The sequence below is a fragment of the Magnolia sinica genome, chromosome 16, assembly GCF_029962835.1.
Source record: "Magnolia sinica isolate HGM2019 chromosome 16, MsV1, whole genome shotgun sequence".
Lineage (NCBI taxonomy): Eukaryota > Viridiplantae > Streptophyta > Magnoliopsida > Magnoliales > Magnoliaceae > Magnolia > Magnolia sinica.
In genome coordinates, this window is record NC_080588.1 from 66,315,095 (window position 1) to 66,341,541 (window position 26,447).

Consider the following 26,447-nt stretch of genomic DNA (forward strand, 5'->3'; position numbering starts at 1 on the left):
AGGTATACTATCGATGAGGTAATTAGCAGTCAAGATACATTTTCCCCAAAAAGAAAACGGTAAATTGGCCTAAAAACGTAAGGCACGAGTGACCTTGAGAAGGTGTCGATGCTTGCACTCAACTATCCCATTCTGCTTTGGTGTCTCAACGCAAGTGCTCTAATGAAGAATGCCATGCTCACAAATGACGCTTTGCATGGAGTTCAAAAGGAATTCCCTCTCATCATCAGTGCAAATTTGGTAAAAATTTGAATTGAGTTTGAACCATTATACATAAGTTTTTGAAAAAGAAATATGTTTTAAATTTTAAATGCATAAGACAAATCCAAGTGCAACATAAATAGTCATTGATATAATAAATAAATAATGTGCATCGGTGTGAGTTGGTGTGGGATATCAGTGTAATTTTGTTTTAGATTGGCCTCCATTGATGTCACATGTACTGTGGATGAGTTGCCACGATTCGGAAGGATTTGGCCAAGTGATCAAAGCCAAACTTAACATCCAACGAGGGCAGAGATTTCTACGGGACAAGCTCTACTAGAGAAATGGATATCAAAACCGGTAGAAAGATTGCTCAGCATGCATTGCATATGATCAAGTCAAATCAATCAGTTGAAGATAAGGACAAATCAATCAGTTTTTTTTTTTTTTTTTCTGAAAAGGATCTTATTCATTCGAAGCAAAGGATATACGACATGCAAATCAATCGGTCGATGATGTCAACACAGACAAAATCAGGAGGACAGCCGATCCATATTTTTTGTATATTTTGCATTGTGCATTTTAGATAGTTACAATGCACATATAATATTGAGAGCCAACCGTAAGAAAATTTAATGATTTTAATGTTTTGTCCTGACATCATGTTAGAAGTTATTAATTACATACACAACGGAACATGATACATATGAAGTACCTCTAACCACAGATTTTTGAAGAAAGGATTTTAATCGCTTCATATAGATAGGCTTAGTTATTTTGTGTGACTAACTGATGTAGGACCCAAGAAAGTAATAGAACTTTCCTATTTTGTAAATATTGATGCTCATGGGGGTATTTAGCAGGAACTCTTCTCAGTCCTAAGGATTCATTAATAGTTTCAATTGAAAAAAATATTTGGGGAAAAAAGAAAGCTAATTACTTTCCAAAATATTTGTTTGGAAAACCATGACATATTTGAACTGGGGTGTATTTAGTTTTCATGTAATTCAAAGTAAATGAGTTATTATTATCTTTTTAGAGTGTTTGGTTCCGATAAAATTATTGCACAAAAAAGAGAGTCAAATACATATATAAAGTAAGCTTGTAATTTTTTTTTTTATTATTATTTTTGTAATTATTACATTTTTTCATACCAAAAGGCTTATTTTTACAAGATGGTCCTGTTAAACAAACAATAGTATAATATGGTCAAATGTAAGTGATGTCGCTAAACAATTACAGGGGTAAATAATTACTATTTATTTTTAACTAATTACCATCATAATAAAAAAAACCAAATAGGCTTGGAAAATTGTGAAAATAAAATTGATTTCCACATATTTGACATTTTCAGATGGCCCGTGAAAACAAACTTATCAGAGGAATCAATTTCCATATTCCATAAGAAACACGGTGATTTCCATTTCCTTAAGAAAACTGTTAAATCTATACTTCCAGGGTAAGAGAAACAATTTACACTTTTGATTGTTAATTTTTTAACATTTCAAAGAAAATCACGTGTGCTAAGAGAAACTAATATAAATTCTTTTTGCCCAGCTTTTTTATTCTTTAACTCGATTTTTAATTTTTCATATCTATGTTTTGATTTCCATCGATTCAAAATGGAGAGATAGGAAAACAAGCATGAAACTTGAATATGCGGTACCTTCCTACATTTGAATATACGACTATTTAATGTAGGAGCCTTCCTATGCTGGTTCTCAGGTCCTCTGTCGATTTCAAGAAGATCCTATTGCCCACGGAAAATCACAAAATGCCTTTAATACTGCATGCAAACATTTCACATGCTTCCACGTGAAATTGATAATCTGTCCAAGTTCGTGATGTGACAGCTAATAAACTGCATAACTGCACATAATTCTGGGGGTGTTCAGTTTTTTCAGTTTCCACAAGTGGGGCCCATGTCTCAGTCGTCCATAGCCAAGATGGATGGACTATGGACCTAAACTCTCCCCGATCTTAAGATCCTAGGCACCAATCTTTTGTCTTTCCTATCAGTTGAAAGTCGAGCATTGATGTATTTCCCTTCTAGATTAGCTATTAGGCCATGAGTTGAAAGGTTTGGACTGTTGAAGGGACCATTGAAACATGGTTCATCTACAGTGGCCCAACAGGCCAACGGTCTGATCAATGAAACATGATCCCCACTTGTACAAAAAGATAAGACCCGAGTACATTGTGCATATCCTCTGCCGGAATTGCTGTCAATATCATGGGGGTATAAAGACAAGATGATAGTGGGATGTCTTTCTACGTCGAGAAAAGGATTCAAACAATACGGCTGGTGTAATTAAAATAACTAATCCACGTTTAGGAGTTGCCCATTAAAGAAATTTAAAGGGTCAGCAAACAACTTCAAAGATGTCACGTTTCTTTTTATGGAAAGATAATCCTTGTTTATACAAATACGAACAGGGAGAAGCATGGCATATTTGATCAGCAATCTCATCTGTACATGTCTAGCACATGATCAGAGATTCAAACAGTCAAAAGCCAGTAGCCCAACTTGAGCGGTCTATAGTTTGACAATTAAGATCTCAACTACTGAATTGGAGCCTTCAAATGCCCAAGTGTGCCCCTGCATCATACAGGGTACCCCACTTGAGTCTGGAGTGAAAATGCCCTTGCATTAATCATCCCCAGTAAGGAGTCTTAGACATAAGACCTCCCGCTCTGATACCGCTTTAACATAAGACAATTAACCACTTGCTTTAAAGACTCGAATTGATAAAGGGTAAATTAATCCAATATTTATCTCATAATCCATGCCTCACATCCCATGGGTTAGAACCTCATTTGAACTTACCTCGTGGGCCTCATTTTACACGAGTTCCACCTCACACGGGCCGCCCATCCTGAATGTGCCCCTGCTTCCCACAGGCTACCCCACTCGAGCCCGGTGTGAAAATACTCTTATATTACGTAGAGTATCTACCACTGAGCCATGCATGGAGACCCTTAAATGAACCTAATATCATTCTGATTAGAATGATCATAACATTCAAAGAAGGGCCTGCATAATCCGCAATAAAATCATTTCATACTCTTACCATTCTCTCTCTTTAAAATAAAAAAATAAAATAAAAATAAAAACTCTTACCATCCTTTTTCTTCATGCCCTTAATTTAATGTCCATTATTTATTCAATCATATTTTAGGTCATGTGTAATACACAATGGACTCCTATCCAATGACCTGCATTGTGTTAGGAAATATTACATTAGATCCTTAGATTAGATTAGTTTGGATCCTGAATTATCTCCTAAGATTTCAAAAAATAATAATAATAAAATAAAATAAAAATAAAAGATGTCAGGAGATCAAAGGTCTAAACTAATCTAATTTTTAGGAATAGACAATCATTTGATTTTTGCTCAAAAAGACAACATTAATAACTTATATGACTAATCAAAAGGAATGTTATCAATTTTCTTGGAACATAAGGAGTGCATGAACAAAACACTGAAACCCTAATCATCTAACTCGAGGTTACTTGGATTGTTGGGTTTTTATTTTTATTTTTATTTATTTATTTTTTTTATATATATATATATGAGAAATATTCATTCTGGACAAAAATTACAACATTTCGGGTCTTCCTCCGAAAAAAAAAGGACCAAAGGAAGACCTATTGTAAAGGCCAAAAAAAGGCAAAAAAATACAAAAAATAGAAAACTGGGGAGTGGGCACAAATTAAATATTCCTCTCTCTAATCACTCCAAGCCCCACCTTGTCAAGGAAAAGGACGCCCCGCACATGCCAAGGAAGATTAGCAGAACAGGAGAAAAATAACTGTGATTGGGACACACTTCCCATTTGAGCAAGGCCGTCCGCTGTACCTGGATTGTTGGTTGCTTTGGTACATGGTATTGGAATGGGTACGCAATATGCTACTTTCCTCCCATACATGGTATGCTAGGAGCAGGTTCATGTGTGTAACTTCGATGCATACACTAGAAATGCAATGTAGTTTTATACATGAACCGGCCGGTATTGCAATTTATAGATGAAATGTTATCATTACCTTACATGCTTAGTGTTATACGTACTATAACCAAATAAATAAAAGTATAAATCTCTACACTATAGACATATATATGCATTAACTTAACAAGATAAGAATAAAGAGCCACAATTGTGGGTGGCTAAAAATATTGACTAGGATTGCAAATGACCCATAATCTAGAATGCTCAATCAGAACGGAACCATGGGGAGCTTCATGTTTTGGGTAACATTGATCTAACCACTACAGTGAGAGGCTCAACCGATTACAAAATCTCACAGGAAAAAAAAAAAGCATGAAAATAAAAGGAAAGAATAAACCATTCTTGAACAAATACTAAAAGAAGCAAAAAACATAACTCCTATAGTCATATCATTAAACCCAACCACAAAAAATTACGATTATTAAATAAATACCAAAAAAAAAAAACATGTGTTTGAATGAAAATAGATATCTTTTTCTTTCAGTTCCTTATTAGAAAGATTGGATTCAAAACCCATGATGACATTGGAGTTAGTTACTGGTAGGCATTTTACACACTTATGAGCTGCTAATTGAGAATAATAATAATAGTAATAAAGAGATGCTGATTGAGAATAACCAAAAAAAAAAAAAAAAAACACTGCTGATTGAGAACAGTTGGAATATATACAAGGGGAATACATGTAGAGTACGCGCAAACAGATAGTCTACCTATCCAAAGAATCCATCTAATCAAGTATATACAGCCGTATCTCTGGCTCATGCGCACACTATCCTGACAGCTACTATGATCTTTTGGGTGTGAATAAGGAAGATATGTAAACGGTGAAGAAGCAAGCAAGAATTTCCAAATTGCCAGGCGTCGTCTCCTCGTAGTCTCTCCTATCTTTATATCCCTCTTTAGACCACTAATTAACTAGACCACTTTCTAATCCTAGTGGTTAACATAATAATACCCTTAATCATTCTCTTCTACTATTTATTAATATATATTTTTTCTTTCTTTTTTGGACGCGTTGGTAGAAACCCTAGTGCAAGTTGGCCAAATCTCAGGCACTTGTTATGCAGCAGCATATATCAGTATTGGGATTTCTACAAACAGTAGATAAGCAAACTCAATATATCATGTCTAATAATAAAAAGATTTCCCTTGATATCTTCGAATGAAACTGGCAGTAATTATGAAGAAATAAATGAAAATTCAATCCAAGTATTGAAAGATGGGAATGGAGAAATGGGAATTTGGAACTGACCTGGAGCTTGCGAAATCGTAAAGCTTGCCGGTGCTGGAAAAGATCATGAGGCCGACTTCGGCGTCGCACAAGATCGCCAGCTCCTTGGCTTTCTTCAGCAATCCAGTACGCCGCTTCGAGAAGGTCACTTGCCTACTTGTCGAATTGTCGATGCGACGGATCACAATCTTTCCTCTCCCCATCTCAATCTGTTTTCTTCCTTGTTTTGAGAATTTGGAGGTTTTAGATCTAAGAAAGGCAGCGAAGAGAATTTCTTCAAGAAAGAGAGGCGAAGAAAGATCGATAATTCCAAGAAAGGAGAATCCAAAACGGGGAGATTGGATCAGAGAAAAGAAAGTAGAATTCAACAAACCTGAGATTTGGTGGCTGAGAGAGAGAGAGAGAGAGAGTTTCCACTTGAAATTTCTATTCGTTCGTTTTATGAAGGAAATGGGTGTCTGTGAAACCGAAGTGGTTTCGTGTTACAAAAGGTGGTTTTGGGGTTTGGGTTTTGAGAGTGGAGTTTAAGTGCACTCGCATCACACGTGGATATAGTGAACATCTGTAAGAGATCAGAGCAGTTCATCAGACAGCCTGTATTCTGAATATTCCACATACTAGAAACCAACCCAATCAGTTTTCACAGTCAGTTATGTTGATAGATAGAACTTGAACATCATGTCAATTTATATTAACCGTCGTTTATTCTTCTCAGGTGTGGCTTACATATCAATAACTTCTGGGTTATTTCCGAGATATGATGTCTACGTACTGGGGATTGTCTGATGAGTGGATCAGATCTCACACATGTGTTCTTATTTTAGATACATGAAGCGAGTGCACATATTTGTAGAGAAATGGGTGTATGAAAGAGGCGACAGGGTTCGAGACCTAATTGGACGGTGCAGAGTTTTAAATTTGAGTATTTTGATGAGGTCTTCTGCCGTATAGATCTCCGACACGTGTCTTTTCGAATTCGTTGCTCGTACGACTTCCATCGGGTGTTTCACCTTTCACAGCGGGAAAGATGGACTGCCCTTGCCTTTTACCCAAATGGCTAATGTGTCCTTCAGCGGTAAGATAAAATATTTAATACTCTGCAAAGTGTTATCGATGATACGCAGGCACTTAGAAATTACATAAGTGAAAAACAGATTATTCAAAATTGACCGACCAAATTATCTATGCTATTTTGGATGTACCATGATCGAGAAATTACACTTAGTTTATTATTGAGTATCGGATTAATAGGTTTAATTAGTTAAACGTTAAAAATTTAAAAAATCCAATGGTTCTGTTTCAATAAACATGTGTCCACAAATCACTGGATAAAATATTTTCAAATAATCTGATTATTGAAATGTGAATTACAGAAAATGGGTTATGAAATTTATTCGGCTTAATTTTAGCCAACATATTCTGAGTGCCTGTGTATCAAGGAGCATCTCTGCCAGAGTATCAAATTACTTTCCTGTATCAAGTTAAAGCACCGAATTCTGAGAAAACATGCTCTGGTGCTCCCAGAGCTATAAACGTTATATTGCTCTTCCTGGCCATGTAGGGTAACGTGAGATATTCAATCAATTGATCTATGCCGTCCATTAGGCCCATATCATACCTTATGAAGTGCCGTGCAAAATACACACCAATTTGATGGCCGATCCTTCCAAATTTTGGACTTCCTTTTTTGTAACCATCTGTTTTTTAAAACCATCTTGATCTGAATATAAGGGATCCATAAGGACCACACCAATAGATGGTTCAAATTGAATAAGCAATATTTAACGTCCATTTTGTAGACGATTAATCTAATGGTTAGAATTGTTTAATCAATGTTATTCATGCGTGGTGGCCCATCAAGTGTATGCTGGACATAATCCACAGTCTACATCAGTTGACTGAACTGTCCATGTGATCCTGCTAAAAAGCTTTTAAAAAGGGCCGGTTCCATCTCTGACAACTTACCGTCCCACCAGTAAAATCTCGCCGTGCCATTTTACACCGACATCGTGCTCCTAACGACTCCATTCCCCTCCATTTTTAAGAGGTTTCGACAGGCATGTGTATTTAAGTGGGTTTATCAAGCCTACCTACATGCTGAATACAAATAATAAAAATAATAAGCATGAGATCTTGACCGTTTATTTGTGGGGCTTCAGGCCAGTTTGCTGGAGGATTTATGGAGATTACCAATGGACAAAGAGGTGCAAAGAATGGTGGAGATTATGTGGGAAACACTCCTCCAAGGTAGGGCCATAAAATGAACGGCTCTGATCTCGATCATGCGTGCACCATGTAAGGAAACAGGGTTCATGATAACAAGTGGTGTGTATTTAACACTGGTTAATCTTTGATATATATATATATATATATAGGAAATAGAGGTGTACACCGAGTTAGCTCGGTTAGCTCGTTTGACTCGACTTGAAAAAGCTCGATTCGACTCGGTTCGAAGCTGAGTTCGAGCCGAATCGAGCTGATTTTTTGAACTCGAAAATGAGTTCCACCCGAGTTTGAGCTGGCCCCAGCTCAACTCGACTCGGATCGAACCCAGCTCGAATTGAACTCGGATCGAACTACTTCGGTAACTTGGTTACTTCAATATTGATGTTGCTCACCAAGTGTTTGATGAAATGCCTCAAAGAAGTGTGTCTGGTGGCAAGAAAGGTATGTATATGAAACCAACACCTTTTTTTTCTTGATTTTTATGTTTTTATTTTTATTTTTATCTCTTCTTTTTTTTCATTTGTACTTTTTTTTTTGTACCCATGGCAGTCCACACACTCCATGTTAGCCACCTCAGCTAGGGATCGATACCAAGACATCAATTGTTGAAATGAGGTATCTCCACTCAGCCTGTCAGTCGAGCTATGGTTCTGGGTGTTTGATTTTTATGTTGCTTAGAAGGTGTTTGATAAATAAGGTGTTTGATAAAATACTTATAAAACCATTGCTGCTGTCTCAAATACAGTGAGATTTTGAAGGTGCAATCTAGGTGTTTGTGAAAATACTACAATAACGAACTTGGCTCGATCTTGGCTCAAACTCGGCTCGAAGTGGCCCGAGTTGTTGACCGAATCGAGCCGAGCTGACCAGTCAAGCTCGAGGACCGAGCCAAGCCGAGTTCAAGCTGAGGTCAAGTAGTGGCTGAGCCGATTCGAGCTAAGGCCAGCTCAACTCGATTTGACTCGATATACACCCCTATAATGGGAAATGGTTCTATGCACTCGAACTCATGGGAACTTCCCATGAGGTCGAGCTGTATGGGCCCCACCATGATGCATGTCGAACATCAACACCATGCAATTGATGGGTCCCCTTTAAATTATGGGATATCCCAAAAATCAGTTGTATACGGAACTCAGGTGGACCATACCATCTAAAATCATGTGAAGACATGCCTAAAACATATAAAAGCACTTAGTGGGGCCCACTGGAAATTTGGATGCGTCTGAAACATGGTCTGACCTCTCATCCAAGTGGGACACACATAATGGATGAGCTGGATTTGTGAAACACATCTCAATGGGCCCAACAAATGATTATGGATGTTTTAATGGAGGGTAGCCCCTCTTAACTTTTGTATATAGTGTGGCCCACACAAGTTACGGATTGACTTGAATTTTAAGCCCTAGGCGCACCATGGAATGGTGCATCTAACTGATGGGGTAGATGTTCGACAAGCATCACAGTGGGGCCCACATAGCTCAACCTCATGGGAAGTTCCCATAAGGTCTACCGAACATAACCTTTTCCCATACATATGTGTGTGTGGAAATGGTACTATGAGGTCGACCTCATGGGAACTTCCCATGAGGTTTAGCTATGTGGGCCCCATTGTGATGTGTGTCGAACATCTATCCCATCAGTTGGATGCACCATTTCATGATGGGCCACGACCTTAAAAATCAAGTCAATCCATGGCTTGGGTGGGCCATGGTTCCAATGACTGATTGTGTAGGTAACATGGTTCAAAGTTACTAGTGTCATATCTATGGTAAAGATATGCATCCTTTTAAAAAATAGATAGAAAATCTACCATTCATTGACTGAAACTTGGTAACCACTTTCAATATATAAAAAGTTATACTATAATTTACTAAATTTGGGTAGGTGTGATATCGACTTCTACCAAGACATTTGAAAGAGTAAGGTTAAAAAGGAAGGTTGATGTCTATGTGGTGGACAGTTAACCATAATACAAAAAAAATAAAAATAAATGCAAATCTACCATTTAAATGCCAAAATCTATTTGATGCAAAAAGCTTCCTACTCATTCGGCAAGTTTGATAGCGTATGCTGTAGAGAGAGGAGACCTGGACTTGAGTGCATGATGTAATGGTTTTGGCCCTGACTGAACTGATTGGTTGGAGACACTTAAACAGTTCAATCCAACACTCATTTCTTGAGCTATCATACAAACATCACATCGATTCAACAAACAGTAAGTATTTGATAAATGGCCTTCATGGCTTAGATAGACTCTGTTTCAACACTGAGATCATCAGATCAAGGGGTGTGTGTACCTGTAAGACGGGGGAGACATGGAAAAGCCATTAACAGACAAGATAATTTACAAAAGGCATGTCTAATAAACTAGTTGATCTTTCTGTTAGGGCTATCAAGGATTCGTTATGCTTCTAATTTTGAAAGAATTTAATTTTGTTAAGCAATTGTAATCATCCCATTTATGGCTTTTTAAAGGGATAGCTAAAAATAAAATAATAATAATAATAATAATAATAATAATAATAATAATCATCATAATAATAATAATTATAATAATAATAAGCCAAAATAAAAGATAGATTGGATCATTTGATCAGTGCTAGCTATTTTGCATGGTAGCTTATAAAATATATTTTTGACTTAATTGACAGTTACCAATATTGTTCCATCCAAGTGAACCGATGGAATTAGGAGCACTATAGCTTATAGTGCTCCGAGAGACTCACACTACGGGAGCATTTCTCTTAATTAAAATATAAAACATAAAGAAAAATAGATAAAACTGAAAAAGACCTAGAAAGCCTAAAAAGACAAGGAAATCTGAGAAGATCTAAAAACTTGAGTGAATGGTACGATACATGAAAAGCTCAAAGAAGTTTAAGATATCTTGAAAGAAAGAGTCAAAAGAAAGCCTCATGAAATCAGGTTTAAAGGCATGCACATGGTTCACCTGGCCACTGAGTTAATCCTTTTTATTGATAAACGAGCGACTCGACCTGCGTCATGGCAATTCAAATTAAGTCAACCAGGTCAGCAAGCTAACTCAACAATTCTTGTTGAAACTTAAATTCGTCTGATGAGACAGGGCTAAGTTCTTGAGCAAGTTTTCTAGGGCTTGATTGGAAGGGATTGGCTAGTGACCCTTCCACTAGCCTGTGTCGATGCTCTGTGAGCCCCACTATAATGCAGTACGTGCTTCATCTACGCTATTTTATGGGATGACACCAAAAATGAGGTAGATCCAAATCTCAAGTGGACCATAGGAAATAGTGTTGATTGAAAGCCCACCATTAAAAACTTCTTGGGGGCCATATAAGTTTTGGATCAAACTGATATTTGTTTTGTCCTTCCATCCAGGTCTGTATGACCTAATCAATAGATTGGATGTCAAATAAACATTATAGTGGGCCCTAGGGGGTTTTTTAATGGTGCACATTCAATCACTACATTTTTCCTGTGGTGTGGTCTCCCTGAGATTTAGATCTGCCTCTTTTTTAGGGTCAAACCCTAAAATGATGTGAAAAAAAATGAATGAACATGCACGTAAATAAAACACATACATTATGGTCGGACCCACAGAGCATCGACCACCAGCAACAACGACGCTGGCCAAACTACGTCCCCCACAAATAGAGCTCTCTCTCTCTCTCTCTCTCTCTCTCTCTCTCTCTCTCTCTCTCATGGATAGTCCATATCAAAGATGGCCCCAAATGATGGATGGCCCAAATCCAAGGTGGGCCCATAATGGATGGTCCACATCAACAATGGGCCCACATGATGAACAATTAAATTGATCGTGAGCCCCACATAATGGACGATCAACATCCAAGGCAACCCGCATAATGGACGACCCACTTTAAATGTGGGACTCACATGATAGATGGTCCACATCAAAGTGGGTTCTACATGATGGGTGAGGACATTGATGGTTGGCACAACATAAAATCCCCCACATGATGGATGACCCACATTAAGGTGGGACCCATAATGTAGGGTCCACATCAAAGGCTGGCCCCTAATGATAAATGTCCACATCCAAGGCAGCCCTTGTATGATGGATGGCCTGCTTCGAAGGTGGGGTCCCATGATGGATGGTCCACATTAAATGTGAGCTTCTTTTTTATACAAAAAAAGAAAGGTGGACTCATACCACTAGCATTTTATTAAGATGAGAAGGATTGCACAACCATTCGCACAGGTACCAGCAAAAAGATATCGGACCATGCCTATTGTATACCCGAAGACCAATAACAAGGCTGAAAAAAAGGCAGAATGAGCGGAGTGTCCACGGGTAGCAGACAAATAAGGTGGGCTTCACATGATGAATAGTTAACAATGATAGTGCGCTCCACATAATGGATGGTCCACATCAAAGGTTGGCCCCTAATGATGTATGGCCAACATCTAACACAAGCCATGCACAATGGATGGCCAACTTTGAAATTGGGCCAAGCATGATGGACGATCCGTATCCAACATCCTAAATTATTAATGGTGTGCTCCACTTTTTTTATAAAAGTAAAAGAAAGAAAAATAAAAAAGAGATTAATGGAAGAGATTTAGAAATCAGTTATCTAAGGGCCTGTTTGGCCGGACCGATCCCTCGGTATTAGGAGGGATGGGATCGCGATATCCCGGGATATGCATGACGAGCCAAACAGACGCAGTGAACTTGTCCCGGGATATAAGCAATCCCATGGATCTTAAAACAATCCACTGACATCACTATCATTACCTTAAAATTGATCCCCTCCCTTGGTTGGACGGATTGGAAAGTAAAATCCCGGGATATGCCGGGTGTGCCAAACAGACGCAATGAACTTGTCCCAGTATATAGCAATCCCATGGATCTTAAACCAATCCACTGACACCACCGTCATTACCTTAAAATCCATCCCATCCCTCTTAATCCTTCGCCTGGCCAAACATGCCCTACGTGATGTTGGAAACTATAGATGTTTCTTTACTTTTTGGTTGAACATACCTGTCTGTGGAAACCAAGATATATTAATTGAAGTATAAAAAAACTCAAGAAAAATGACTTACAATCCAAACAGCCCCCATCAGTCCAGAATCTCCTCAAATCGAGTTGACTCAGTAGAGTTTTGAGTCAAGTCACAGGGTTTAAGAAGCATGGTATTCAGGACTAGAAAACCTGGAAACACTGACTCGATGCAATGACAACCTGGATTTCAGGCAACCGGCCAACAAATTGGGGTGCACCTGATGAAAGGCCCAGATGTACTCACGTACGACCTCTGATATCTTTGCGGGTAGGAAAAAAGCGGGTGGTAAATACCATGTGACATGCTGGTCATTGCAAACAAACCTAGGGGTAGTTCTGTCTTTTTGTATACTTCTTTATTTCCCGCTTATTTCGGTCCGTTAATTAGGTCGGAAGCGAATCCAACTCCAGTATCCTACGGCCAGGAGCGGATTAGGTGTCACCCGGGTATAACACATTAGTGGGTGTTAAACTTAACTGAGGGCCCACCTTGATGATGTATTGTATATCCAAGCCGTCCATAAGCTTTTCCACCTCATTTTAGTATGTATTCCATAAAATTAATCAAATAAAAATCTTAGGTGGGCCACACCTCAGGAAACAGTGTTGATTGAACTTCCACCATTAAAACTTCCCACGGCCCAACGTAAGAAGTTTATTAATGTTTATTAATGTTTATTTCTCATCCAACTCGTTGAAAAGGTCAAACAGACCTGGATGAAGATAAAATTTAAAGATTAGCTTGATCCAAATCTTTTGCATTCTTCAAAAAGTTTTTAATGGTTATTAGCCACTATTTCCAGTGGTGTGGTCCACTAGAAATTTCTACCTATTCTATTTTTAGGATAACATACTAAAATGTTCTGAAACAGCGGATAGACGGCTTTGATATACAACAAATTCATTAATGTGGGCCCCAAACGGTAAGGTAACACCCACTAAGGTGTTACCGGCCTAACACCTAATCCGCTCCCGCTACGGCCGAGGAATGTTCACTCGCCACGTGTCACTAAAAAAGTGGTGATTGAGGAGGGCCCCACCCAAGGTGGAGAAAAAAAAAAGTGCATATATATGTATATATGTAGCCTTTATTCTTCATTCTTAGTATTTTCCTTTTTTTGGTTTTTGGGTGCTTTCCAAATTAGGCAAGGTGAGATGATGGCATGCGAATCCAAATGCGGAAGGTCCATTTTACTTATAGGTGGATGTACTGTAGAGCCGGTACAAACCAAATATGGTAGAGGAATCTCTCTCCGGTACAGTTGGAATAATGATGATTAATCCGGACGGTCCATCTAGGGGACCTTGACATGGATGGCCTATTTGTTTAAAACCACGCCTAAAAAGTGATCCTATCCATCAGATTTCTTCACTGTATGTCATCGATGAATGGTATTTGTTTCCTAATCTTTCCTTTAAAGGCCACTGATTAGATGGTTGGGATTTTCCAATCAATGTGTACTTTTAACCATTTTCCATCCAATGTAGGGACAATTAGATGGACCGTGCAGACTGATAAGTCATCCTGCCACGTGTACTGTGGAGGAGAGGGATTCGTGTTCTTCTGCTTGTACGTCATTATCTCCTTCCTCACTTGTCCCAGGTTGGTTGGAAGTTCGAAACAATCATCTCAAGCTCTATATACCAACCATCAACCGTCCCAACTTTTTCCGTTGGTATGGCCCACCTAAATTACGGATGCACCTGATTTTTGGGCCCTGGGCCAAACATGTGGTGATGAATCCGATGGTCGGAGTGGATTTTACATACATAACATGTTATAACCGGTAGAACTTGTACAAAACCAGTGTGGACACCCTCCCAACTATTTTCCTTGGTGTGGCCCACCTAAATAACAGATGGACTGAATTTTGGGCCATCGACCTAACTTGGACTGACGCATCTGATGGTAGAAGTAGATGTCATGCACCCATCACAGCGTAGACCACCCCAATCACGCCCAAAAGGTTCCACGGAATGTTCCCTGCTCTGAACTTCATAACATTTGGTAGTAAAACAAAAACATTGCCAAGAGAAATATAATTTTCCTTGAGAAATACATTTATATTTTGAAAAAAAAATGGTTATTCTCTGTCCTGAAATGTTTATAAAATCAATGAATTAGATATCTGCCCCTACATTTATGCATAAAAATTTCTACATTTGCAAGAAATGATGTAACAAAAATAAAAAAATAAATAAATAAAATAAAATAAAAAACCCCTTATATTTCTCATTGAAAAGGTTTATGAAATACTAACCTCTCATGAGTGGCTACAATGCCGCGATTCGCCATTGTCAATCCATCTGATCCTTAAGACAGAGAGGAATTTTCGTATTATACAGGAAATAATATGAATTTTCAGACATGAACTATTGCACTTGACTTGCCTTGTTTGCTAAAAACCATGAAAACTAGTAAGATAGGGAAGTTGCTCAAGTGACTTCTCCTTGTAAGCAACAACTACAGCAGACTGGATGTTGAGTGGGTTTTAGTTCTTATAAACCATAGTTAACTCTAAGGTTAGTTTTATAATTAGGTTCTTTTGTTTTTTTAGATCATGAAAAGACTAAATTTTGATAAGAGGGACATTGAAATTTGTAGCATGCAAAAGAATCAAAATTCTGTTGTGTATCGGTACAATTGTCTTGCCATTAGAGACTTAGTTTGAATAGCTCTCTTCCTTAGTATGGATTAAGCACCACTTAAGTGTGTTTAAGTTATGTATTGATTTAATACCAACTTTGGTTCATTAAGTAATTTGATTAGAATGGGTATTAGTTAACATTATACACAATATAAGGGCTTGTTTGGATACCACTAAATAAGTTGCTTTTTAATTTTAATTTTAATTTTTTTTTTTTAAAACAAGTTTTCATTGAAGAAAGAAGAGTTATACAGCAGGGAAACAAAAATTCAGGCTAGTCCGAAGAAACCAAAAATGCCTTGGACTAGCTCATCAAATACCCTACCCAAGATGGCCCTCTTTTTTCCTTCCTCTATTACACCTTTCTTTTTTCTTTTTTTTTTTTCTTTTTTTTTAAAGCGCGCATTGTACACATTTTTTTTTTTTTTTTGAAAAAAAGGCTTTTCATTAAACAAAACGGCCAATTACATTCGGGGGTCCCCCATGAGAAAAAGATCCTAGGGGACGCCTATCGTAAAAGCAGGAAACTATGTATAGCACTAAACAGGCTGGAAAGGAATTTCCAGCAGTCCACTCCACAAGAGGAAAAAAAAAAAAAATCAAAATAAGCTTAGCCATGGTCCCTCTCAGCTCTAGTTCCTTCCCGAATAGAGCCGAGACCCACTTTGTCTAAGAATAAAAGACCTCTAACCTTGACCGGGAGGGTAGTCTGCTGAAGAAACAATTTTCTACCTTGCTCTGCACTCCCTATTCTCGTCATCTGGTCTGCCACAGCATTATCTTCTCTATATATGTGTAAGAATCGAAAATTACCGAGCTACCTAATGCAATTGATCCTCTGGATCTAGTACCCCCATTTCCACCCGAGGTTTGCGGAGCTAGTAAGGAAATTGATCACTAGTTTTGAGTCTGATTCCACAATCACATTTTGGAAGCTTCTGCCTATACACAGGTCCATGCCATCCAAAATATCTCTCAGTTCCGCGTTCACATTCGACCCCACTCCATAGCCTACAGAGAAAACGAACCAAAAGAGCGAACAACCTCACCTCAATTCAGGTAAGGTTGTCCTAACAAAAAGAGCAAACAACCTCACCTCTCAAGACCCCCAAGTACAACTCTCACCTAGCGAAGGCTACCCAATGCCACCTTATTAAGAAACATATGCCCTCTAATAATGGGAGGCAAATCTCTGGCTTCTCCAAACATCCGCTGACTTTGGAACTTGCTCCCCCAATTAAGTTACTTTTTAACTCTTCTTAAGTCATTAAATTACCTTTTTCACTTAAGTTTGTTTAGTAAGTATCATTATGTGTGTGTGTGTGTGTGTGTATTCTATCATGGAGTTGGTTTCTGTTTTTCTATGTAGCTTTCTAGGTTTTCTATTTTTGTTTTAATTTTTGTTTTTCTTATTGATTTTTATTTCCTTCTGTTTTTTGGCTTTATGTATAGCTTTTTTATGCAACAAAATATCATATTAATTTTTTTTTAAAAAATAACTTAATACTTAAAGCTACTTATTTTAATAAGTTTTTTTTTTTTAAAATTTTTACGTAATACTTTTCTACTTTTCTCTTTTAGTAAAGTCCATGTCAAAGGGGTCTCTCTCCCACGGTCCTTACCAAAGGTGGGGCCCACATGATGGATAGTCCACATCAAAGGTGAGGCCCACATGATGGGGCCCACATGTGGATGACCCGATATTAATGTGGACCCACATAATGGATTATCCACATTAAAGGTTGGCTGGTATAATGGAAAACCGACTTCGAAGGTGGGCTCCACATGATGAGTAGTGGACATTGAAGTAAAGTCCCACATGATGGATGGCCAACATTGAGGCAGGCCCCAAATGATGGGCGGTCCACATTGAAGGTTGTCCCGTAGTGATGAATGGCCTACATCCAAAGTGATCCCCACATGATGGATGACCCACATTGAAAGTGGGGCCCACATGACGGACAACCCACATCAAAGGTTGGCCCCACATGATGGATGATCTACATGAAAGGTCGGCTCTAATAATAAGTGGCCCACATCAAAGTTGAGCCTTGCATGATGGATGACCCACATTAGAGGTGGGGCCTGCATGATGGATGGTCCACAGGATGGGCACTAGATATTGAAGGTGAACCTCATGTGATAGACAATAGCATTGATGATGGGCTTCACATGATGGATGACCAACATCAAAGGTGGATGGTGCATATGCCCTTATAATGATGAATGGCTCACATCCAAGGTGGGCCCTGAATGATGGATGACCCACGCCAAAGGTAGGGCCCGCTCAAATGAACAATTCACATCAAAGGTTGGCCCCACATGATTGACTATGAATATGAGATTGAACCAAATAAACCTGAGGGATAAATACTTGTGATGGTGGCACACTATCACATACCTGAGTATCATTATACTCGGCAAGAAGCAGCTGCTCAGCTCCTTAACATGCTGAAAGGGTCACCAAGGAAAGCGACTACGAGTAGGTCCATGACACAATTTTTGTCCGTCACGCTCAGATTCCAATCATACGTAAGCAGCCCAAATTTCATTTTGGTGCCGACACTATCATGTACCCCCCGGTGCAAGTTAGAATAATTCTTTGAAAAAATAATCACGGATTTGATCATTTATCATATATGATAATATATTATTATTGTTCTCTAATTATATTGAATAATAGGGGATTAGCTTGAAACAATTTTCTTGTTATATTTGTATAATCATGATTACATCAACACCTGAAGTTTCACTAAAATGATCACACCAACTACATTTGTGAGAAATATAAACTTAGATGTGACACAAGTAATATTTTTTTAGTAAGGTAGATTACATCGGTTTCTGGTTTGGGATTCCTTTTGTAATTTTATTCTATACTAATTAGTTATATAAAGTATAGTTTGGTAGAGCTATTACCTTATGTTCTACCAATCGAATTAGGTCAACAAGGTAGGGAAAGTATTGAAATGCAGGTCATGGCATCTTGGGTTTTCTAGGATTATTTCATATTACTCAGGGTCCAGTACTTATCCTCATCCCTTTCAAATAAAACTTCCTGGGGTCTTTATTAAGTGAGTGGCCCCTCATGTGACGTACGACACAATATCATGCACACGTGTCAAAGATCCATGCCATTCATCAGGGTATAGTTTGAACATACCATACACAAACTATTAGTTTGTTCACTTATAATGGGCATGAGCCCCACATAGATGTTGAATTTTACCGTTAGATTTGTTTTTTAACTACCCCATTTTTTGTCATACAAGTTCAACCTACCTGACTAGAAGGCTAACAGATCTCTGACACATATTCCATCCATGAATCACGGGCCATATATGGCATTAAAGTTACTGTAATGGAGAATCGTAATATGCACATTATAATAAATAAAGAAAGATAAAAGTGAATAAGTTAAAGAGATATGATCCTGGTTCTATCAGGAGGTTTGAACGGTTCAACTAATCAATGTAAAATTCACTCTTCATTTTGATTCCATCGGTACTAGTTTAGCCTTCTTTTATATCCATCCATTTTATATGCCATGGATGCGATGACTAGGATTGCTTGGTGGGTACTGATTCTTTGAAACCATCAACAATCCATACAGAGTGTAACAAATGGATAGCTGAAGCCTTTTACCGGAACTACTTTTAATACATAACAACCAGTTTATAAGCTCATGCCCCTTTGGATGCGATGGCTGGATTGCCTGATAGTGGCGATTCTTTGAAACCATGAGCAATTCATATAGGGTACTAAGAGACTGCTGACGCCTTTTACTTCGGACCTGTGTGTGTATATATATAACGCTCAGCTGCATACCAATTCCCACGAAATTCATGCTAACTTTTTTGAGAACACATCATACGTTATGTGACTCCAAAATCCGAACAGTCCATGTGAATCAGCACCTCATGAAACCCCTTAGGCAAATTTTTTTTTACTTCGATCCAAAACTTTGGTGGGCCATGAAAAATTAAAACAGTTTCCTTTCTTGATTTGCATTTCTCTTTGCTATGGCCTACTAGAATTTTAAATCTGGGTAAAAATTCGTCTCATGGGGTTTCATGGGATTCCGCATCAGATGGACCATACGAATTAGACGCCCCTGACATGTGTACAAAGGTGCGCACGCGCGTAGGTGAGCACGACTCTCTCTCTCTACACACACATATAGATATGTAGGGAAATGCTCACCTGTGCACTAGTTCGCACGGAACTGGTGTGAACTTTTTTTAGAACCCAACATAAGTTATGTGGATCCAAAATCTGAACCGTCCATGTGAAGAAGCACCTCATGAAACCCCCTGGGCCCAAGTTTTACTTTGATCCAAAACTTTGGGGGGCCATGAAAAATGAAAATAGTTTCCTCCCTTGATTTTCATTTCTCTTTGCTATGGCCCACCAGAAATTTAGATCAAGGTGAAAACTTGTCCCGTGAGGTTTCATGGGATTCCGCATCACATGGACCGTTCAGATTAGACACTCATGACACGCGTGCAAAGGTGCACTAGTGAGCACGACTGTGTGTGTGTGTGTGTGTGTGTGTGTGTGTGTGTGTAGCTCAACCTCATGAGAAATCCCCATGAGGTCAAGCTCATGAACTTTTTCCCATATATGTAGGTGTGTGTAGGCTTACCATAAGATGCCTAGAATCATCTAATCTGTGTGAAGTTTTCATGGTAGCCCATGAAACGTGTGATCAATTCCATGATCAATCTAGATTAATTGATCGAACCATCCAAGTGTCTGATGTAGAACGTGTCACAGATACGTTCCCAGCATGGTTGAGCCAAACGAAGATGGACCGTAAATTGACCATAACTTTTGATCCGGGTATCGTTAAGGGCATACAACCTATCAATCTTTACTGAAACGGGCCATCCGAGGTGAACCGACCCACAAGGTGGGTCACATCTGTCTGTTTTGTCAGAAAACGTGCGCTTGCAGCTCAAAAATGAATTTTTAGAAAAATTTTACTATTTTTAGTAATTCAGATTTTTTTAAATATTTTTAGAGTTTTAGATTTTCTTTCCTTTTATAAATAACTTTTAGTTATACTAGGACTCTTATAGAGAAAGTTTATTTGCAATTTTTATTTTTAGAAATTAGGCCTTAGAAGAGTTTTATTAAAATTAAAATTTTTATTAGAGTTAAAATTTTGCTATTTTTGGTAATTACGAATTTTAGTTTATTTTTTTCTATATTAGTGGTGTAAGGAGACATATTAGACAAGTATCAATGATCAATTAATCAATTTTGAATTTATTAGAATTTCTTTCTATTTTCTACTTTCTTTCCTCGTGAATTCGAGAAGTCTCTGTGAGGAGTCCAGAGAAGCTCCGTGGATTCGAAGTAGTTATCCTCATCATGTTCATCCCTGTGTCAATTGGTATCAAAGCTTATCAATGATCAATTAATCAATTTTAAATTTATTAGAATTTATTTCTATTTTCTACTTTCTTTCCTCGTGAATTCGAGAAGTCTCTGTGAGGAGTCCAGAGAAGCTCCGTGGATTCGGAGTAGTTATCCTCATCATGTTCATCCCTGCATCAATTGGTATCAAAGCGAAGATTCTCCTCAGGCCGATGGCAAACAACGAAGGTATGAATCAAAATCCTGTGGATGGTGATCCAGAGATTCGTTATCTTTTGGAAAGAATGGAAGCTTTCCACCGGGAGAGTCAGTTGACCATGCAAGGGATGCAGGCAACCCTCAACCGTATTGCAAATGCACTGATTCCACCACAAGCTCAAAGTGATGCTCAACCGCCTGTGGCCGCTGTATGACACAACCCCAATTTCTACAAAGCACCATTAGATGATGGTAAATCACAGGCCGCCACTTCGATTACGAGGAAGTTGTTATACATGCCAAAGGTAGAAATAGAATTACAACGAGACAACATCTTTCGAAAAAAGTGCACTACATACAAAAAAGTCTATAATGTGATCATCGATATCAGGAGCGATGAGAATTTCGTGTCGAAAATAATAGTGAAAAAGCTACAACTGAAAACAGAAAGACACCCATCTCCATACATGATTATATGAATCAAGGAGGTCAACAAAACAGAGGTAACTGAACGATGTCGTATATCTTTTTCCATTGGTAAATATTATAAGGATGAAGTAATGTATGACGTGGTCGACATGGAAGCTTGCCACATGTTACTTGGTCAATCCTAGTAAAATAATATTAATGCTACACATAGGGATCGGGATAACCTATTTATCTTTATTAAAGATGGTAAAAAGATTATCCTCAGCCCTATGGGAAGGGAGAACCAACCCAAGACTTTTAAAGTTGAGGAAAAGTCTCTCAAAACTAAATAGGCTTTTGTCAAACAATCTGAGGAAATAAGACATATATATCCATTAGTTGAAAAGAAAGAATATATAGAGCCTGTGAATATCCTAGAAGATTTGAAGCCAATTTTTCAGGAGTTCAAAGAGATTGTGCTCGATGAACCCCCAGATAAATTGCCTCTCATACGAGATATACAAAATCACGTTGATCTCGTCTCAGGGGCAAGTCCGCCTAATTGCCCACATTATCAGAAAAAATATAAGATCTTGAAGGCAGATATGAAGGAACTAATCAATATTAGTCAAATCAAGGAAAACATGAGTACATATATTGTGTCAGCTCAAGAGCTTAATGCCAAGTACAAAAAAGGGGCTGATGAACATCGGCGTCAGAAGTTATCTCAGACTCATGTGCCAAGTCTCTTGCATAACTCGAGGATGAATTTTTTTCAAGTGGAGGGGTCTGATGTAGAACGTGTCACAGATACGTTCCCAACATGGTTGAGTCAAACGAAGATGGACCATGAATCAACCATAACTTTTGATCCGGGTATCGTTATGGGGCGTACAACCTATCAATCTTTACTGAAACGAGCCATCCGAGGTGAACTGAAAATGGGTCGCATCTGTTCGTTTCGTTAGAAAACGTGCGCTTTCAGCTCAAAAACGAATTTTTAGAAAAAATTTAGTATTTTTAGTAATTTCAATTTTTTAAATATTTTTAGAGTTTTAGATTTTCTTTCCTGTTAGAAATAACTTTTAGTTATACTAGGACTCTTCTAGAGAAAGTTTATTTGCAATTTTTATTTTTAGAAATTTGGCCTTAGAAGAGTTTTATTAGAATTAGGATTTTTATTAGAGTTAGAATTTTGCTATTTTTGGTAATTATGAATTTTAGTTTATTTTTTTCTATATTAATGGTGTAAGGAGACACATCAGACAATTATCAATGATCAATTAATCAATTTCGAATTTATTAGAATTTATTTCTATTTTCTGTTTTCTTTCCTCATGGATTCGAGAAGTCTCTGTGAGGAGTCCAGAGAAGCTCCGTGGATTCGGAGTAGTTATCCTCATCATGTTCATCCCTGCGTAGGTGTTTCGATACAACAAGAAGCATTATAACTTAATAGTGTTATGAAAGCAATGCATCATTTCTCTAACTTAAATGTGAGTAAGGAAGATAACCAAGAGTGGGCCCCACCTAGCTGAGAGGCATTGCTGCCCACATTCTACATCTGATCAAGATAGGACAGTTCTTCAACTCTAATGCTTTGCTTTTCAGACAATTTTAAAAATTAATAATAATAACAATAAATGCACTTTTCTTGGGCCCTTTTCGTCCGGAGAAAAGAAAAAAGAAAACACAAAATAGCTTTTATAGGAATATATTTATTATAATCAAATCACAAAAATGTTCAACTTCTTAGAAACTTGATCCTGAAACTTAATTCGCGTGGGAATCATAATGCACGTGTCAACACTCAACTGATCAGCATGCACGTGAAGGACACAGGTCTTCATCCGCCAATCGAGGGCATCCGTTGTACGAACCTTTATAGAGATTAGCCCATGGGCCACAAGCGTGTGAGCCAGGAACAAAAGAAATATTTATTTATATAAACATACTTAGCATGCTCATATTACTAAACATAAACATCAGGCGTTTGCTAATTCCACACACGAGTGAAGCCCGGCCATCCAAACATAGCCACACGTGCTGATCTGGAATACATGTGGGAGTCTGAACTTTCCATCTGGTTGAAAACAATGCTTAGATCTTGTTACTAAAAAAAAAAAAAAAACTAGGCAATGCCACTTCTCTCCTCAATTGGGCCAATGTGCAAAGTAAACCTATGGTTAAAACAGTTTTTTCTATTCCTTCATTTGTTTTGTCTTAAGGTGTAAAATGGCCTGATTTCTAGGCCAGAAGTTCAAAACCATGTAGCCCACTTGATGGAAAGATCTGATTTCATGCACGTATGCCAAATTGGCACATGTGCCAACATGTGGATGTGCATTGCTCTCACACGCGTTTGGAATTAGCAAAAACCCTCTAAACATCAACATCTATATGGGGTATTACACCTTGATTAATTATATTAATCTCCTGATTTATATAGTGTTTGGGAACTGTCCTAGACAATATATCTCTTTTTCCATTGGAGTTAATGACTGAGCTCGCAAGCCCCTTTCCTGATTGGTCGAACCCATGTGACGGTGATTCCGTCTACCAATGAGATGCTTTCTTATCTGCAGATCAGCTTGTGGCCCAAAAATCAATGGCTTGGATTAAAAAAACGTAACCTTGATACCTCCAACTTGGAGCTTGGACAAGTGTCAATCATCTGCAAATCATGTATTTACATAAACCAAGAAAAAAGGTAATCTCCTATTAATTTTGGGATTAGTTTATAATCCTAACCATGTAGAGGTTCCTTTATTGAGTCATTTCCCCTTGAAAACCCTAACAGATATAGGCCCCAGCGAACTCCTTTGAATTCGTGTGGGGTGAGTTGCGATTGAGGTTCATCAGCACGCATTGCTCGTAGAGCTAGCCTACATGCAGAGATGGTCAGATGGGTGGAACGATTCATCTTTCGGACACGGTTGTGGATGAACCATGGTCCAGTAATCACGACCGAAAAGACATCCCGGATATCAATCTGTTGAGTTGGATGTGGACCGTTGAAAATTTTCTTTTTAATGATGTGTACATTTAATTATGAAAGTGGATGAGCAATATGATCTGTTCAGCATGAGGCTTATGAAGATTGACGGCTATGGTCATCTGACCATCTTTCAGGTGGGTTCCCGGATCTACCGAGGTCAGTGGATCCCTGACTGTGGGGCCCAACTTGATGTATGTGCCTTACATCCATGCCGTCCATCGTCTTGAAAGATCATTTTAGTGTATGATATCAAGAAATAAAGCAGATCCAAATCTCAAGTGGTCCACACCACAGGAAACAGTGGAGAATGACCATTAGAAACTTCTCATGAGCCACAAAAGTTTTGGATCAAGATGATATTTGTGTTATCCGTTTATCAACAATTCGTATGGAAAATAAACATTCCGGTGGACCCTAAGAAGTTTTTTATGGTGAGTATTCAATCGTTACTGTTTCCTATGGTGTGGTCCACCTGAGGTATGGATCGGGTTTGCTTTTGGGGTCATGCCATAAAATGAGCTTTCAAAATGGATGGACAGCATGGATGTAAGGCACGTACATCTCTGTGGGCCCCACAGTCTGGGATCCACCGAAGTGGGATCTTGCCCCATGGGGTGACGTATGGTGAATGAGTGCAAGTAGTGACGTACCAAGTTTGAATATCTTTTTCTAACATCTCCAACCAAAGCAAATGAGATTTGTTGGTTCTTCGAAGGGAGGAGAGGAGCATGTTTCAAGGGTGCCTGCTCCGGATGTGCACGGAACATGCATTTTCCCATTTTCTAATGACCAAATCTTGCTTGGGTCTTTGTTAAAACCTTCATTAGCTGGGGCACATGCATCATACAGACGTGATAATGAAGATCGAGAGACTTGTAGTCTTATTGCTTGGAAGGTCTTCTCTCTCCCATAAGTGTGCATTATCACTTTTTTTGTTTTCCTCCTTTGAGGGATTTTTCTATTTGACAATATGTTCTCCCATCGAAATGTGGCCACCCTGTACATTCATTCCAGGCTGTCCACAGCCCATTTGGACCCGTCACGGCCGACAAATTGCGCCGATCGGGCGATCTAACCTCGATCTGTGGCCGAAGATAAAGTAAAGACAGAAAATGGTCAACATTTGGTGGAAAAAGGTCTGTCAATTGGACGGTTAGGATCAACCGGTCTGCGCGCAATTATTGGACTTGGACTGTCAAGATCATGGCTGGACAGATATGTATTGCCAGATGGAAATCATTCTCTTTTTATCATTTGAATCCTCTTCTAATCCATCGTTCCAACATTGTCCATTGCTTGGCCAATCCATGATGGGCCCACTTGGCTGCTTGGGTGGAGAATCTGGACTGTCCATTTGAAGGACCTTAGTTTATGGGCAACTGTATACATATACTTTAGATTTTACTTCTGCGATATCCAATGTTTGTTTAGTCTGCGTTTGGATGCTCAAATGAATTGAATTGCGAACATTTAATCTAGTCAAGGAGAAATAACAATAATCCAGTGTCCTAGAATTCACAATGAGGAAGAAGCGCTTAAATTGCAATTACTTTTCATGTCCAAGCAATACTCTTCATGTCCAACTTGAAAGTAACCTAATTGCAAGCCCAGGCAGTCAAATATGAAGTTGAAGGAAGTAAACTGCAATTTGATTAACTTCCATTTCATTATATTAATAATTACATTTCCATTTGATAGAACATCCAAACACAGCCTGAGCGAAACAATTCCTAGCATTATCACTTAAATGATAAACGGTTCCTATAAGACCATTAGGTAATCAATTGTTTAGTTTACAATTCCTCTAAATTGCCATTTAGAATTTGGATTATTATTATTATTAATTTTTTAACACACACCCTCACATGGGAACTTGAATCCATGATCTCATATTTGAAACACACTCTTTCTATCACTTAGCTATGGGTTGGAACCCAGAACAGTTTGATTTGAGTTATATATTTGTATGCCACTGGATGCTTGCATATCAACCATAACAATCTTCCAGAGTACCATAGTTTTTCTGAATCTGCAAATGGTTTTCTGATGACAAGGTTTCATACTTGGATTAATTTTTACAAAGACATTTGCAGCTTTGAAGGTCCAAAAGGACACTTGTGTGATGGAATGCGGCAA

At 38.3% G+C, this 26,447-nt stretch overlaps 1 protein-coding gene across 2 annotated transcripts in view; it reads right to left on the minus strand.

Moving 5' to 3' along the window:
- LOC131229605 (MADS-box transcription factor 23-like) overlaps window positions 1-5,822 on the minus strand; it is a 38,012-nt gene extending 32,190 nt beyond the window's left edge. For both annotated transcript variants that reach the window (XM_058225600.1, XM_058225601.1), the window contains exon 1: window positions 5,465-5,822. In XM_058225600.1, coding sequence (XP_058081583.1) covers window positions 5,465-5,646 — 182 coding nt within the window. In that variant the 5' untranslated portion in view covers window positions 5,647-5,822. The remainder of the gene's footprint in view (window positions 1-5,464) is intronic.
- Between the last annotated feature and the right edge of the window lie 20,625 nt (window positions 5,823-26,447).